This window comes from Ambystoma mexicanum, chromosome 6p (assembly GCF_040938575.1).
Source record: "Ambystoma mexicanum isolate Mex_15411 chromosome 6p, UKY_AmexF1_1, whole genome shotgun sequence".
Lineage (NCBI taxonomy): Eukaryota > Metazoa > Chordata > Amphibia > Caudata > Ambystomatidae > Ambystoma > Ambystoma mexicanum.
In genome coordinates this window covers 1,090,015,150-1,090,031,969 of record NC_090935.1, presented here as the reverse complement: position 1 = coordinate 1,090,031,969, position 16,820 = coordinate 1,090,015,150, and the positions used below count along the sequence as shown (strand labels likewise).

The window sequence follows — 16,820 nt, the reverse complement described above, 5'->3', positions numbered from 1 at the left end:
ATACCAATTGTACTGCAGAGGTAATAGCCAATTGTAAAGCGGTAGAAGAAGAAGTTGTTAATTTATTTGTTAAACGGAGGCAAAACAGTCTTGGATAGAGGATTTCCAGGATTAACATTGGTGCTGTTTTCTTGGCTGGAATTGGAAAGGGATCTTTTCAACTGAAAGCTGAAGAACTGTTACCATTGGATTTTTGTTTGATGGACTTTTGTTTTACCTTAGCACTTACAAGAACTGGTTTAGGACTTTCCGTTCCATTTTGAGGAACTTATAGGAACTGGTTCAAGACTTTTCTTTTCCTTTGAACACCAGGGAAGTTGATTTTTAGAAGGGATTTGCCAAGGGCCAGTGAAGGTCATCTGAAACACTGTTTAACCACGGTTTATTCTTTTATGTTTATGATTATCTTTGAATGTTTTGTGTTTAGTGTGCACCACATCCAGGGCAGGTATGCAGGACAGTCTGAATGCTATTTACCTAGCACCACAACCAAGATTGATATCCGGGTCAGACCAAATCCTATTGGTACCTGCATAGTAGAACGGAATTCCAACATGCATGCTGCGGATGAAGAAAAAGTAATCTACAAATTCATCAGCAGAATGTCCCGAACCACCGAAACACCCATGCTGCTGATGAAACAAATGCATCCGGATTAGATTTGGAGTCACCAATATGAGGGCGTTGCAGATGTATTTGTATTTGTATGTATGTATTTGTGGATGTATATAGCACATACCCCTAAGGGGGCACCGGGCAAAGCAATATTGCATCTGCGCGCAGGTGGAAAAAAAGGGACACAAATAGAGGCCAGCTTTTAGCGAATGCTTTTTAGATGAAAAGGTGGGTTTTTCATTTTTTCCTGAATTTGAACAGAGACTTTATGTTTCGCAGTTCAATTGGTAAGGCATTCCAAGCTCTTGAAAAGCATTCCTTATGCAGGCATTCCTGCATAAGAAAAGTGAAGAATGGAAGAATGTAAACTATTCCCCAACCCCACTTCCCTGCCCCACTTACCCGATTCGCCCGCCGCCGCCGCCACAGCAGCTTCACTGCTGCTCACTTTTCCAAGCCGCCATGGTAATGGAAGAGGGACTCTTTATGGAGCCACGCCTTCCACAACTATGGGGGCCAATTTAGCAAAGGATTTTCATGCATTAAAAGGGATGCATTTAGCGTCCCATTGAATTAATGATAATCCATTTTTTTTAGCACCCCAGGTTATCACTTTGGCAACCCAGGGGGGGGGGGGCTAATGGTGTTATTAATCCGTTCAACACCGGGATATAACGGCGCAGGGCCCATGTTAACCGCCATCGATTAGCTCGGGTCGTTAGCTCAGGCCGCTGGGCTGTTACCCCACAGTGTTGCGCATGGAACAAGTGCTTAACACCATAGTATGATAGTGCGGATGAGGCATTTCCATACAAACAGACTGCACAGCACTAACATTTGCAGCTACCACATATGCAGAAAACCTGGAAGATCACTGCACAGTGAGAACACTTGTGAAATGAATGCATAGACAGACTCTTCACAGTGGCGTTCCGGAATCCCCATCACACAGGTTGTGAATAGTGCCCACACACACACCATTACCAACATCATCCTGCTTGAAATAAACACCTGGACACACTCCACGTAACAGGGCCAGAGTGTCCAACAGGCTCATGACGGATGAGGCCTGCACAAAGACACACAAACCCATCATTCAGAGCTGGACTGCACATATTGGTTTGCAGATATATTGGGCCTCCAATCTTCTTAGTGTTATATCTCTGTTACACCCTCTTGCCAACTGGTGTACTAAGCCTATGGCTATGAATTTGATATCATTTCTGTGATCCAATTGGTGCATACCATTGCAATGTTCTGCTAATGGTAGTTTGGGGCCCTAATTCCAGATCATGCTGAGATGTTCATGTATCCTCTCACGTAGCTCTCAAATCGTGTTGCCTATATATAAGGGTTTACAAACACAGACAATTGCATATACCACAAATCTACTGCGACAGTTCATAAAATGTCTAACATCAAATGTAAGGTTATTCATAGTAGTCAAAACGTGTGTGTTATCAAGTGCATATTGACACATATTACAATGTCCACACTTTAAAAAAAATTGGTCTAATGGCTCCATAAAACTAGGACATACTTTGTTTCAGACGGGTCAGTACGCAATGCTGGCCTAGTCCTTAATACATTGTTTAATGTCTTCATCCATACTCAATAGATGCCAATGTTTATTAAGTATTTCAAAGAACAGGTGACTCTCAGTAGTATAATGTAATACATTTCACTTCCTTTTGGAACAAATCATTTGCCTTTTTAGGTCATTAATGTATACAAAGTAAATCCTTTCTACGTTTAACCATTGCTTTCTTAGTTGTCTCATTAGCAGTTATTCTCCTGTAAACCTCTATCCCTAAATCTGCCCCTGACCAGATTAATTTCTGTTTCTGCTGTACTAGTTTCAATGCAGTTCCTGTGTGCTCTTATTATTCTACCCATAGGTATATTATTAATTATATATTTAATGTGACAGCTGGTTGTATACTGGGTGGAGTTGACTTCTGTTGGTTTGCAATACGCCTGTGGATGTATTAGATTACTTTTTGTGAGTATTGTAAGATCCAAAACAGGATTTCCATCCTATTAATATTACCCATTCATTCCAGACCAAAGTTATTAGTATTTAGAAACATTGTCTATTCAACAAATTCTGGTTCAATGGCCTCCCAGATCAGAAAAATATCATCAATAAACCGGCACCACTTATTCACACATGTTCTGTGAGTTGACTTGGTAACAACCCATGTGTTTGTCCATAGTGACCCATTTATAAATTTGCTAAGAATGGTGCATGAAATGCACACATAGCTATATATTTGGTCTGTTGGTAGTAGTAATTATTAAAGGTGAACACATTGTATTTCAGCTTAAACATGAGTAGTTCCTTACTCATTCCACAGTGAAGATAGAAAGTGGCTGATGTGTCCTCAAAATAATAGGTAACTGCTGTTATTGCTAGTTTATGATCTATCAACATGTATAACGCTTTGACATCCTAAATCGCAAAAAACGTATTGCTTCTACTAATCATATTGTTGTAATTTCTGTAATATGTGCATGGAATCTTGAACATAAGAACCCAAGTTCAGAACAGTAGGTTGAAGAAACTGATCTATATATGTTGAAACCCTTTCAGTCAATCATCCTCTACCACTCATTATTGGTCTAACAAATAATTGAAAATCTACATTTTAAAATAACAACAGACTTTAGTGTAATGTACAAGCACACTAAATGCTTGTTGTTAGCAGTTCTCATGTACATATTACATCACACATGGTGCATGATGATGTCAGCAAGGCAACATTAGTTAAACGTAAAAGAAAATGGCACCAGTGGTAACACGCAGAAAGTCATATGTGCCGATAGACACTGATCACGGCTGGATGTAGATACATTCAAAGAAACAGAGTGATTATAGAACATGGTTTATAGTAGATGACCAGGAGACTCGCCACTTGAATTTTAATTCTTACTAGTCTGTTTTTATTTAACTTACGAACAATGAAATTAATTTTTGTGAAAAAGATCATAAATACAAAAACACCATTTCTAAGGCACTGAAGAATTGTTGAATAAGGTAAGTTTCTCTGAATTACAATAATACCTATGCATAAAGGAATTGTGAAATTAGTATAGCATTATGAACATGTATATATTTTTCTGGTACAAAATGCAAATATAGTTACCAAAAAGGAACTTGAATTTTATAGAAGTCTAGGTATGTGTTCTAGTACTTATTGTTATTAAAACTTCTGTAAATACGGGTGAGCCCAAAAAATGGCATATGAGATAATTAGCGAGTTAAATATTTAGACTATATTTTCTAATGATACTAATAATCCTTTTCACTTTCTCTGTTTTTCCTCCTTATGTGCTATGCTGTGTGAAATAGAACCACACAATATATTAGGAATATTAAAACATTTAAGAGCATTTAGAATTGAATAACAGCCTTGAAAAAAGCCTGGGGTGAAACACATGGCTATGATGTTGGCAATTTAATGTATATGTTTCAAGGGATAAAGATGAAAGTGTAGAGTTGATGTAGCACAAACATTTTGATGAAATCATCAATGCTTTGTTATATGAAGTATATATGTGCAAATGTCATGATTTGGCGACCAAATGGCAACATAGTGTGATGAAATGGTTCACTTCTCATTATATTGCTTTCGGTTCACAGAAAAATTGAAGACTATGAATTGATATAGTATGGAAATATTGATGCATCATGTTATACTGAATATGTATGTGCAAAATACTTGAATTAAATTGAATCATGTATCAATTTTTATCAGTATTGAATTTTCATAAACAATACGTAGCAGTTTAACTAATCAAGGACTCTCAGTATAAGGCCAGTTTAAATCTGTTTGGTTTGCACCAAAATAACATGGGATGTTTACCTTTAAACAGCCTCCTTTAATATGTTTTAATCAGGCGCAAGAATAAACTGTTCAACCCACATTTTCTGTTCAGTTGTAAAGCAAAGTAACCCTACTGTCTTTAACTTCTCTATTCTGGAAGGGACAACTAAAGGCCATGACTTTCCCTGTATAACTCCCTTAGGTTACTTCTAAATGGTCCTCTCCCTTTGGTCAACAGACTGATTGCACCAGGGTTTCTCCACCAGTCTCTCCCCCTCACACTTTCTCTCTCTCTCTCTCTATCTCTCTGCCTCCATTTCTCCCTCTATATCTATCGCCTCTCCTCCTAACATGACCTTTGTCCTCTCCCGCTCTATATGTACCTCGTTCCTTCTCCTCTCACTTCTCTTCCTTCCACTCCCCTATCTGCTTCCCCCTTTCTCCTCACTTCTGCAAACCTTGTACTATGTGAACCGCTCCCCTTTTTTGTTCCTCTGTCTCTCTGCACCGTTCTCCTCTCGCCTATTTTACCTATGTCTGTTAAACTCCTTAGTGTACTCCTTTGTCACCTGATCTGACACACTCTCTCGGTCGGATTTCCACCTGATTCACTGCGCCATCAGCACTATTCCCACTGCACTCTCAACACTCTTCTACCATACACTCTATCACTCTAGTTCAGTCACCTATCACACACACCTTCAACACACTACACACAACTCATACAACTCTCTCCTACACACAATGACGTGCCTGCACACTCTCAGAACAGTGCCACAGTCTTCTCAACACTCAACCATCAACCCCTTTCCTGATCTACTGGTCCACCACCTCTCCTTGTGATCTCAGAAACACCTTTCAATCTCCTCTGTGCTGACTTGGCTTTTATAGCCCAGCCTTCCCTCTCCTAATGCTCCTCCCGGCTCCCACTGGTCCCCCTGACCACCTGCTCCCCTTGGCCAATCTCTGGCTCAGCTAGCCATGAAAGAATTAAAGAAGGCTTTGATCCCCACACGCTTTTCAATCTCCATTTGAAGGGTGGCAGACATGTGCCCACGCTTTTTCCTTGTGACTTTATCCATGAGTTGGTGAGTTTAATTTCCAGTTGGGTTTTGTAGGGGTCTATGTGTCTCCCTTGCTCTCTTGCAGTCCCTTTGCACTTTCAGTACATTTTCCGCTGCTCCATCATCACCCTTGGGTCCATCTGGGTGTGTAGGTCGAGTTGTGGGTGTTTCATCTTTGTAGGACAGGAAAAATCTCAGTCCATTCTATGTTTGTTCTCAATCCCATTACCCTGGTTCCAGTCCGAGTTTTATTGGTTGCACTGAGGTGCATTCTGGCAATGGCAGTTCTGAAAAAGACAAAGGCGATCTCTGACCAGAAGAGATGCTGACAGGCATTGTGGAAGTGACAGCAGTCACATACAATGCAGACTCGGGGGTGGATAGAGACTGGGTCCCATCAACTCCCTCACTAAACCTCTGGGGTAGGACCGGCTTTGATACTTTAATGTACACCTTGTAGATAGCCTACCCCATGTTCAGATGAGTCCTTGTCCCCACTCCGAAAGGGTCATGACTTTGACCCCTTCACAACACACAGCAACCTTATGCCTGAAAGCACCACCTGACCTACACTTACCTTGGCGAGGCCATACAGAGTTTACTGCACGGCCCGCTTTACCTTTAGCACTCAACCATACACTCACCCGGCTGCAGACCAGGGACTGTCCCAGTGCTGTCATCTAGTAGATCTTGTTTTCCCTAGTCGTTAAAACATACATCCAAGTGCAACTGCTAAAAAATGCACAGAGTCATACTGGCACCCAGGACTCAGTTACTTCCCGTCCGCACTCACCACCAACACAGGATTTTTACTTCCGTTCATCTCACTAACCGTCTTGCCACCCCTCCTTTTAGCACAACCATGTGCCGTGAGACTACCAAAAAATGGAGGTGCGCTACACAAGATCACTTTACACTACACTACATGGCACGCATCCTCACTGATTTTTCCTTATACAATGAAAACACTGATTTTCTGTTTACAGTTTGTTTTGGTCACCTTGCATCCTTTCTTGAAAACTGAGTAGAGCAATAAGAAGCCCTTCAGGTCGTGTGAGGGCTCTGTCAAATAAACTGACATTGAATCACGCGTTCCTGGTCAACTACGTGGCAATGCGTCCTGTAAGACATGCGCCCAGATGCCCCAGGAGCGCTCTACAAATACAAATGTGATTGGCAAGGAATCATTTCAGCACAAAGAAAGGCATTCTATTGGTTAATTTGAAGAGAGGGGTGTGGCTGTATACTCTGGTGGCAGAGGCATTGCTACCACCCCTTACATGGTGCCACAAGTTCAAAGAATCAGCCGGTTTGATAGGCTATTGAAATTGTACAGATGACTGCTTTGGTGGATCGCTCTTATTAGGGCACTGCGCCTCGTGCTCGGATTGGCCGGAATGTTGCAACGCCCCTCATCGGGCGAAACACCAGGAATTCCATCCAGTTTGCTGGCAGGGGGCAGCGCAACCAATGTGGCAGCTTTGCCTAGGGGCACAGAAGATGGCCAGAGTGTGTTTGGAAATTCTACCCTGCGGGGCTGCCGGTAGGTGTTTCCACCACTCCCCAATTTGCAAGCAATCTTACCATTATCGCTTTAATTCCCTGGCAACCATATGGTAGGGCTTCGTACAGATGTGTGCAGTAGTGCAATGCTTATTTTATTTGTAATATAATTTGGCCAACAAGGCTTTTTATACTAAAAATGTACTTAACATAATCTAAAAAAAAAATACACTTTGACAACTTATGTATAGCGACTTGCAATCAAGTGGCCAGCAGAAAATAAATGACGTCAGGGGCGTTGCTAGGCGGGGCTGAGGGGGCTATATCCCCTGATCTTTGGTTGTAGCCCCGGATAGAATCTCAGGAGCTACAGCCAAAAGACTAGCTAGCCCCCAGTCCCAACAGTTCCGACATCAGCTTAGCCCCGGGTCTTTTCCAGACCTAGCAACTCCCCTGAATGACGTTGAACCATGAACAATAATTACAAAGCCAAACATTCTGCTTTTCATCAATGCAACCAAAGCAACAACAAAAGCAAAGGAGCACATCAGTAAGCCACAATGTCATTACCTTAAATTCTTGGTGCTTGCAAGTCCAGTTAAATGGTTCCCAATGTAAAGGAGAGGCAAAGGGAAAAGCTGCAAAAGAGGAAGCACATTGGATGTGACCGACAGAAATCATGTGTGTTACTATCACAGAGTGCTGCATCCATAGTACCAACAACATAAATATGCAATTCAGTTCTGCAAGCTCTCAGCTCTCGGGAGGACAGCTCAGCGGTCAGCGGCAACGTGCTCCCCTTGGAAGCAAGACGACACGGAGCACCACAGGTTCGATCCCCGGTCCCTGCTTAGAAACCTCTAACCTGTCATATCAGGGCGACACATTGCTTGAGCAGCAAGGATGCCGTTTTAGAAGGAAGACAACAACAGGGAGAGAAGTATTGGAATAGGAGCTGGGGGCCCAGCGGTGGATGCTGTACAGGCAGGTTGGCCGCTGCTACTACAGTAGGACAGCATCAGAAAGGGGAAGTATTCATGCATGTACAGGGAGGAACATGCTCTTTTAATCACAAAAGAAGGTGCAATAGATGAGAAATCAGATTTGACTGGAAGCGGTGAGCTTCTTACAATGGAGGGAGTTCGAGTGACATTCTGACCAGGTTGTAGCCGTGAGTAAATGTGGCATAAACCAAACGAATGTGTAAAATAAGGCAGCAAACATAATACAAGAAGACCTTAACGGAAAAGATAAAAAATAAAACCACATAATAATACTTGTTTACTTTTTTCCACAATTACAAAGCAGTTTGGTTGAGTGCAAGCAGCCCTGCTAGATTCAATCAATGGCTTTAAAAGCAAATGCGCAATCAAAAGAAACAATATGATTATTTATAACGCGCTTAATAGCCAGAGGTTTCTAAACGCGGACCAGGGGATCGAACCTGCGGTGCTCCATGTCCTCTTGTTTCCAAGGCGAGCATGTTGCCCCTGAGCTATCCTCCTGCCGAAACAATGGCTAGAACCAAGAGTTAAAATGAGCGAAGAGGAGAGAATGCATTGACAAAGTCACTAGGTCTTGCATTGTGTCATGTCATGTAGAGTCTTACCTGGCCAGCTACAGCCATCATGTGCCCAGGTGCCATCATCACATGCTAGGTGTTTCTCTCATATGTCCAGGTACCCCCATGATATGCCAGAATGCACTCTACTTCGTAGAGGTTCCACAGGGCTATGCTCCTTAATGCTACTGCAAGGTGCCCTCTGGTTACACGTGTTTCGGCACCACTAGTGCCTTTCTCAAATCTGGGCATCCGAGTTGTAAAGGGGGCGTTTTTAGTTTTATGGACTGCCCAGATTTGAGAAAGGCACTAGTGTTGCCGAAACACGTGTAATCAAAGGGCACCTTGCTTGAGAGGTCTAAAACATAAGAATGACATAATTAAAAAAGAATTCACGCATCTTGGTTGTGGCGCAATTTAATGTTGAGGACAACAATACGGTCTACAATTGGAGGTGGGGTCTTGACCTCCGTTCCTCACATTTGCGACACCACCCTAAACAGGGGTTCATGTAAACAGGTCGCATAGCATAAGAAGTTGATGCAACAACCCCCCAAACCCAATCTAAATTCATACATGCCAGCATTATACTGTCCATTTGGGAGACGCTAGTCGCATCCTGGTTTTAACTTGCATTCTGGGACTTGTAGTCCTGGATTTATAATGGGGAAATACAGGAGTCCAAGTCCCAGAACACAAAGTTAAAAACCAGGACTAGACTTACGGTGTCTCTGGTTTAAACATCTGTTTGACTAACGACCTCCACTGGAGACTTTTTCCCATTGGATACTTTTACTGCCATCTTCTGTTTGTGATCTAGCTGGCAGGGGGATTTCAGGCCTATTCCTTTCTTTGGAAGCTTCTAATTCCTGACATAACCGCTGATGCTGTAAATGTCACAGCATGCACTCCGCCTTAACTTACTAAGTACTGATGCCCACACAGGACTACATGTCCCAGAACGCCCGATGCCTCACTCATTGCAGAAGACCCACAGAACTACAAGACCAAGGCTATGCACACCCAGTGCATTTACCAGTGCATTCAACCCCACACGAATACACGTCTAATAATGCACTGGCCTCACCCAGTATAAATCCTTCCAGTAGGGATAGTAAACACAATGCACTGTTTCACTCAGTTTAGACGCCCCCACAAGAGAGGGCAGAATGCCTCTATCGAGAACAGCCGGCCGCAGACAAGTGCACATCCCAGGATGTGCTGTCCCACTAACGAATGATGCTCGAACAGGACTACATGACCGAGAATCAGCTGATCATACAACATGCAAGTCTCCAGTCAAAAAAGAACAAGTTCCTCACTGTAGTGATTACTTTATTCGTAGTCCATAACCCTCTTTATCCTTAGCTGCGGAATATCTGTCCCAGGTTCCGGGCGGGACCAAAACATTATGTGGAGCAATGGTATAGATTAAAAAATTAAAACGTTCTGGTGTATGTACATGCAACAACTTCACGGACCATTGCAGTTCACTCGTGTCAATGTATACATCTTCCCCAGGCTGCGCATCATCCTCTGGCTGCGCATCTTCCCTAGGCTCTGCACCATCCTCTGGCTGAGCATCTTCCCCAGGCTGCGCATCTTCCCCAGGCTGTGCACCATCCTCTGGCTGAGCATCTTCCCCAGGCTGCGCATCTTCCCCAGGCTGCGCATCATCCTCTGGCTGCGCATCTTCCCCAGGCTCTGCACCATCCTCTGGCTGAGCATCTTCCCCAGGCTGCGCATCTTCCCCAGGCTGTGCACCATCCTCTGGCTGAGCATCTTCCCCAGGCTGCGCATCTTCCCCAGGCTGCGCATCATCCTCTGGCTGCGCATCATCCCCTGGCTGTGCATCTTCCGCAGGCTGCGCATCTTCCCCAGGCTGCGCATCTTCCCCAGGCTGCGCATCATCCTCTGGCTGCGCATCATCCTCTGGCTGCGCATCATCCCCAGGCTGTGCATCTTCCGCAGGCTGCGCATCTTCCTCTGGCTGCACATCTTCCCCAGGCTGTGCATCTTCCCCAGGCTGCGCATCATCCTCAGGCTGCACATCTTTCCCAGGCTGCACATTTTACCCAGGCAGCGCATCGTCCTCTGGGTGTGCATCTTCCCCAGACTGCGGATCATCCTCTGTCTGCGGATCATACTCTGGCTACATATCTTCCCCAGGCTGCGCATCTTCCCCAGGCTGCGCATCACCATCTGGCTGAACATCCTCCCCAGGCAGCACATCATCCTCTGGCTGCGCATCTTCCCCATGCTGCGCATCATCCTCTGGCTATGTATCTTCCCCAGGCTACGCATCTTCCCCAGGCTGCGGATCATCCTCCGGCTGCACGGCTGCGCATCTTCCCCGGGCTGCGCATCATCCTCTGGCTGCAATCTCAGTGCCAGTTCGTCGTCTGATTCAAAAGGATCTGGGTCTGTGGGGTATACGAAGGCCCAGTGAGCCGTGGTGGCCCTGAATGATTCTGCTGTCGTTGCTGTGCAGGGTCAGGTGGCAGAACTGGAGCAGGGGGAGCCACCGGATGAGCCACCTTTGCACAGAGATGCAGATTTTGAGGGGCCACTTCTCTTGCAATGTCCTTGAATACTCCCCCTCCCACCCCCCAACCCCCTATAGCTGAATGAATCATACAATGTCTGAACCTTTCAGATAGGGCTTACTCCTCTTGTGGAGGCATCCCTGGGGAAAGAGTTCGTTTTGAGCCGAATGAGACGGTAGTCAATGTTAGGTATGACTCCTGAGGTGGAGTTAGAGACCATCGTCATGGGAGCACCTCCTGGTTGTGTGGACATGAAGTCCAGCCTAGCGATGCTGAGGGAGCTGTAATGCTTTTTTGTATGCGAGGGTTGAAAGGCCTCTGAACACTGTGCATGTTGTTGTTTCAGGCATATGGTCCTTTAGATAAGCCAGCAGATCCAGGCCTGCATTGCATGCATACTGTTCCCTCGCCCAATAGAATTAAACGGAAAAGGCTCTATTTTCAGTGCTTTGAGAATGAACTGACCAGTGGCTGTTACTTTTCAAAACATTGATTTCACTCTGTAGCATCTGTTCTCTAGCCTATGAGACTTCGAAAGCCATGCATAATACTTGCAGTTAGTCCAATAAAAGCTATCAAAACATGCATTTTGTTGTAAAATGATCAAATACATGTTGTCCAATGGCTACTGTAAAACATTATTCTCTCGTGTGTGTATAACTGGCCAAGGAAATTCCCGCCATCAGCCCCTACAGAACAGCAGGAATGCATTACTGCAATAATATGTTATTTAAAGATGGTCTGATGTGAGTAAAGCATGATATGAGGTTAAACAGAAGGTTTCAGAACTGTAATGTTAAAATGGAAATGTTATTTGTGATACAGAAAATCCACTAGGTGGCGCTGCTGTTTTAGGTGAACAGGGGGCATACAAGAAAATACGGGTACACCCAGTTTCGGCGCCGCCAGTTCGGCGCGACCAGTTGGGCGACGGGATGTTTTGGCACTGGGACGTTTTGGCGCACCGCACACTTGATAACATAAGCGTGAAATCCATTCTAAAGAAATGCAATACACACGTAGAAAGTACGCAGTCCTGCAAACATTGTAATAAACTGCATAACGTGAAACGTAGCATGCCTCGGAACTGAGTGAAATACTGCACAACTAATTGCCTTTCAGAAAAGTGGTATTACCACTCGAAACAGAAAAATGAAGAGAATGTGCTGCTTCATTTTACTTAGTGTAAAATAGTGAGCGTTGCTTTCAGTATTAAAGCAAGCAACAGGGCACCCCTGCATACTTTCAGTAGATTTACAAGAACTAAATTGTGGTAAATTAACGTAGATCACAATCTGGACTCTATTTTCAAAATCCAGACTATGAAATCAATCCCCACACAACCCGACCACCCTGCGCTTTTGGTGCTTTTTTTGCTGGAGTTTAACCAAATATATTCATGTGCAAAGTGCCCCCTTGATAGCCTCTCTCCCATTTTGGAGCAGGATATTTCTGTGCGGCAGCGCCGAACCGGCTCCTGTGCCGAACCAGCTGCACCAAATCGGCCCGTGCCGTACCGGCCGCGCCGAAATTTCCTGTCCTGCTCCGAGAAAATAAGGTACGCCACGTTTTGGGGCGGGTGTTTTGGCGGCGGACGTTTTGGCGCCCCCCTGTCGCTGCAGAGCCCATTTTGGCATGAAGGTCATTTGGGTGTCGGCTATTTGGCCCCAGGGTCGTTTAGACGCGGCTGACATTGCAGCCAGTGTGTAAACGGCCCTCGTGCCAAATGAGCTCCATAAAAATAATAGAACGTGCTCAAAAAAAGTAATGTTAACCGCCCACCTGTTTGAAAGTCCACCATCCAGGGGATGCTGTCTATTTCTAGTAGATGTCTGTTAGGCTCGAAGAGGGCCTCTGCAATAACGGGCAGACACGCTGTGGAGTGTGCATTTCTATCTTTATTAGCTGCACAACCGAAAGTGAAAACCCCAAGGTTAATCCCCCTCCCGCTGACGTCACCGCGTCACGTGACTATCTCCACGTGACGCGGTCCCGGCCTCTCAAAGGCACAGGGTGGGTGCAACATCACCCCCGGACAAATGTCCTTACAGCAGTTTCAACATTCTACCATCAGCCTAGCTGGTTTCTTCACAGCTCGTTGAGGCCGACTGCTAGTGGCTTCTCCTGGATCCTCTTCTGGTCTCTCTGTCCTTTTTGTTCCTGGGCGAGGCGAGAGTCTTGGAGGTGTCCAAAGCGTATCTCGCGGGTCCAGTGTCATGGGCTCAGGATCTGGGGGTTCCAGCCTCATTTCCCTGAGGTGTCAGTTTTCTTGACTGTTGCCTGTTGCACTAGTACTTCATCACCCACTTGAATGTCCTTTGGGCGAGCCCCTCTTCTTTCATCTGTCTGGATGCAGATTCGTTCTTTCCAATTTGCATCCCTCTCTCGGATTTCTGGGTCTGTTTCGGGTTTGTTGATCGGATGTCGTATGATCCGTGTGCGAATGTGGTACTTTACCATGAGTTCGGCTGGGGTCCTGTTGGTGGCCTCATGTGGTGTGTTCCGGTAGTCTCAAAGCATCCTGCACAATGCTTGGTGAGGGTCAATGTTTTCTAGTCTGGCTCTTTGCAATGTCTTTTTGATCGACGACATTAACCTCTCGGCCATCCCATTGGCCTGCGGCCATCTGGGTGTTATCTTCTGATGTTTGAACCCTAGGTGTTTGGCGAAGGTTGCGAAATCATGGCTGCAGAATGGCGGGCCGTTGTCTGACTTAATGACATCCGGGATGCCCCATTCACTCACGACCTCGTCGAAGACGGCTGCGATTTGAGCAAAGGCTGTAGATGACGATTTCTTTACTATCGGGAATCTTGAATGGTCATCTATGAACAAGAGTATGTACTGCCCTGATTCGAGCGGTCCATAAAAGTCTACTGCCACCGTTTCCCACGGGTGTTCCGGTATCTGGGTTGGTTGGAGGGTTAGTGGCGCCTCAGCTCTGGCCGTGCATTGGCATGCCATGTAGTTCCTTACCCATCTGTCTACTAACGTGTCGAGGAATGGGAACCACATGGGGCACCGGAGTTGTCTTTTGGTGTTGTCCGCTCCTCGGTGTCCCTCATGAGCTGTCTTTATTATGTCTGATCGTAGGGCCGCTCGGATCACTGTCTTGCATCCTCTGAGGTGTATGTCTTTGACGGCCAGTTCTGTGTGAATCCTTGCCAGTCTGTCTAGTTCATCCCGATTAGCATCTGGATTGTAAGTAGTGCCCTCTTGTAGTCCTTCCACTTGTTGTGTTCTGTGAGGTCAATCGCCAGGGCCATGGATGAGTCAGCTGCTGAGGCTAGTGCGACCGTTTCTAGTGAGATTGCTGGAGGCAGGGCATTCGTGGTGATATAATGTATGTACTCTATGTCGCCTTGCCTTGGCGTAGGTCTTCCTGTTGGATGTCGAGACAGGTAGTCGGCTGGGTTGTGTTCACCCCCCGGACGCTGAATAATCTGATAGTCGTACTCTTGTAAGCAAATGCCCCATCGCTCGATCCTGGGAGGCATTTTTGTACGTGGGTTCCCAAACAGTGAGAGTAGGGCTTGATGGTCCGTGATTAGCGTGAATTTCTTTCCTATTATGAAGTTGTGAAAATGTTCACACGCCCAGACTGCCGCTAGGCTCTCTTTTTCAGCTTGAGAGTATGCAGACTCGGGGGGCGCCTTAGCCCTGCTGGCATAGGCTACTACATGTCTCGGGTGGGTGTCAACTCCGTTTGTCTGCGCAAGAATGGCACCCAGACCTACCGGGCTGGAGTCAACCACAATTTCAGTGTGGCACTCCGGATCAAAATAGGCTAATTTTCTGGCCTCTGCTAGGGATTGCTTGATGGAATCGAATGCCTCTTGGCATTCCGCAGTCCAGGCGAAGAGTATGCCCTTTTGGAGGAGCTTTCTGAGTGGTTCGGTGATTGTGGCGTAATGCAGAATATATCCTGCCATGCCTAGGAGCGATCGTACGTCAGCGATTTGCTGCGGTTCCAGCAGGTTGATGATTGTTGCAACTTTGTCCGGGTCTGGGGTCATTCCATCTGCAGAGAATATGTGACCAAAGAACTTTAACTTGGTTTTACTGAACCGGCATTTGTCAACATTCAACGTAAGGGGCGTATGGAGGAGGAAAGCGGACCCGGGATTGGGTCGCAATGCGGGTGGAGGAGGAGGGCAGGCGTGGGATCACACGCGCTGATTGTAGGAGGTAGGAGGAGGAGGCCGGAGGTGCCGGTGTTGCGCTTCCGAGCGGTATCGCCGCCGGAAGAATAAAGGAGAAGGAGGAGGAGGCGGCGGCGGTCTGGGAGACACCTCGTCGCCAGTTGTTGGGCCCGGATGGGGCCTCTGCAATAACGGACAGACACGCCGTGGAGTGTGCACTTCTATCTTTATTAGCTGCACAACCGAAAGTGAAAACCCCAACGTTAATCCCACTCCCGCTGACATCACCGCATCACGTGACTATCTCCACATGACGCGGTCCTGGCCTCTTAAAGAAACAGGATGGGTGCAACAATGTCCGTTTGGATTCCTTAATTTGGGGTAAGATTAGGAGCCTATGTACAAACGAGCGGGATGTGCAGGTGCTCTCCTTTCCACGTAGCCACGCTCCTCCTTCCAAGTTATGTGTAAAAGGGTAGTAGGCTTGGTGCTGTGTCTGTGATGGGAAGTCCTATGAAAAATGCTGTTTTGTACAGCACATGAATGTTCAGCACACGCGCACAGAAGCGCAAACGTGGCTGCCTATTCAAGCCTTGGCCTCTCTAATGAAACCACCAACCTGTGACAGGACTGCACTATTGTAATACAGATTAGCAGCCCTAATAATGGCTCTGGTAGGCTGAAATCGTAAGTATAGCAACCCTGCAGAGAAGGATTGGTACAGTCCCAGTAAAAATATAGGCCCAGCTGAGAAATGCGGGCACTTCTGCACTTCCTTGCACTGTTTTCTCCTGTATTTTTGTGGACACATTCAGAACCTTCACGGGTCTGGTGCATCAAGGGGACATATCCAGTAAAATAGTACAGTATTCTTACATGGCAGTCAACCAGTATGTGAGCTACATAAATAAAACAGTTATGGTGAATCCAACACATTTTTTTGCGTGTCCTGAGACTGTCGGGTTAAAACAGTTCACGAAGTATGGGCCGACAAGAAAAACAATCAGGAAACCTTTGCTGGTAGAAATACTGCACTCCAGATCAGATAGGCAAATCTCTCCTATGTTTGCAAACAGACGCTTAGGTAGTGAATTGAGGTCCCACCAGAAGGAGTGCGTGTCCATTTAATGGCATGTTCTGTCTATGTGCGCCGAAACATCCTCGCGCCTAAAGGTCCCTGGCACTGTTGGCCGAGTCCAACAGGGCCTGCCGAAAAAACACCTGTGGCAAAATGGCCGCGCCAAAACGTACTGCACCCAAATAGTCGCGCCTAAACGTCCTGCTCCGAAGAAAATTTAAGGATCTGGGCTAAGTGTAGAGGCTTCTTTTGTGTATAAACCACAAAGGCTTCACTTCCAGTAGTTATTGCTGCGCTGAGAGACAAACCCCCTGAACAAGTCATCCCTCCCCTTCACAGTAATGACAGATACATAGCTATAGTAGTTTTGCATGGGCCACATACAATTGCCCCTCGTCCAATGTCCTGTAATGATAAGAAATGCAGGTGGAAGCGAATGGATTAATGTTAGCCTGAGATAAACCAGCCCTTGAGGCAAAACCAT

The 16,820-nt window shown here is 45.9% G+C and overlaps 1 protein-coding gene across 2 annotated transcripts in view; it reads right to left on the bottom strand.

The window, feature by feature from the left end:
- The window catches only part of SLC35D2 (solute carrier family 35 member D2), a 464,130-nt gene that overhangs the window by 198,882 nt on the left and 248,428 nt on the right, over window positions 1–16,820 (bottom strand). For both annotated transcript variants that reach the window (XM_069625695.1, XM_069625696.1), the window contains exon 4: window positions 7,580–7,647. In XM_069625695.1, coding sequence (XP_069481796.1) covers window positions 7,580–7,647 — 68 coding nt within the window. The remainder of the gene's footprint in view (window positions 1–7,579; window positions 7,648–16,820) is intronic.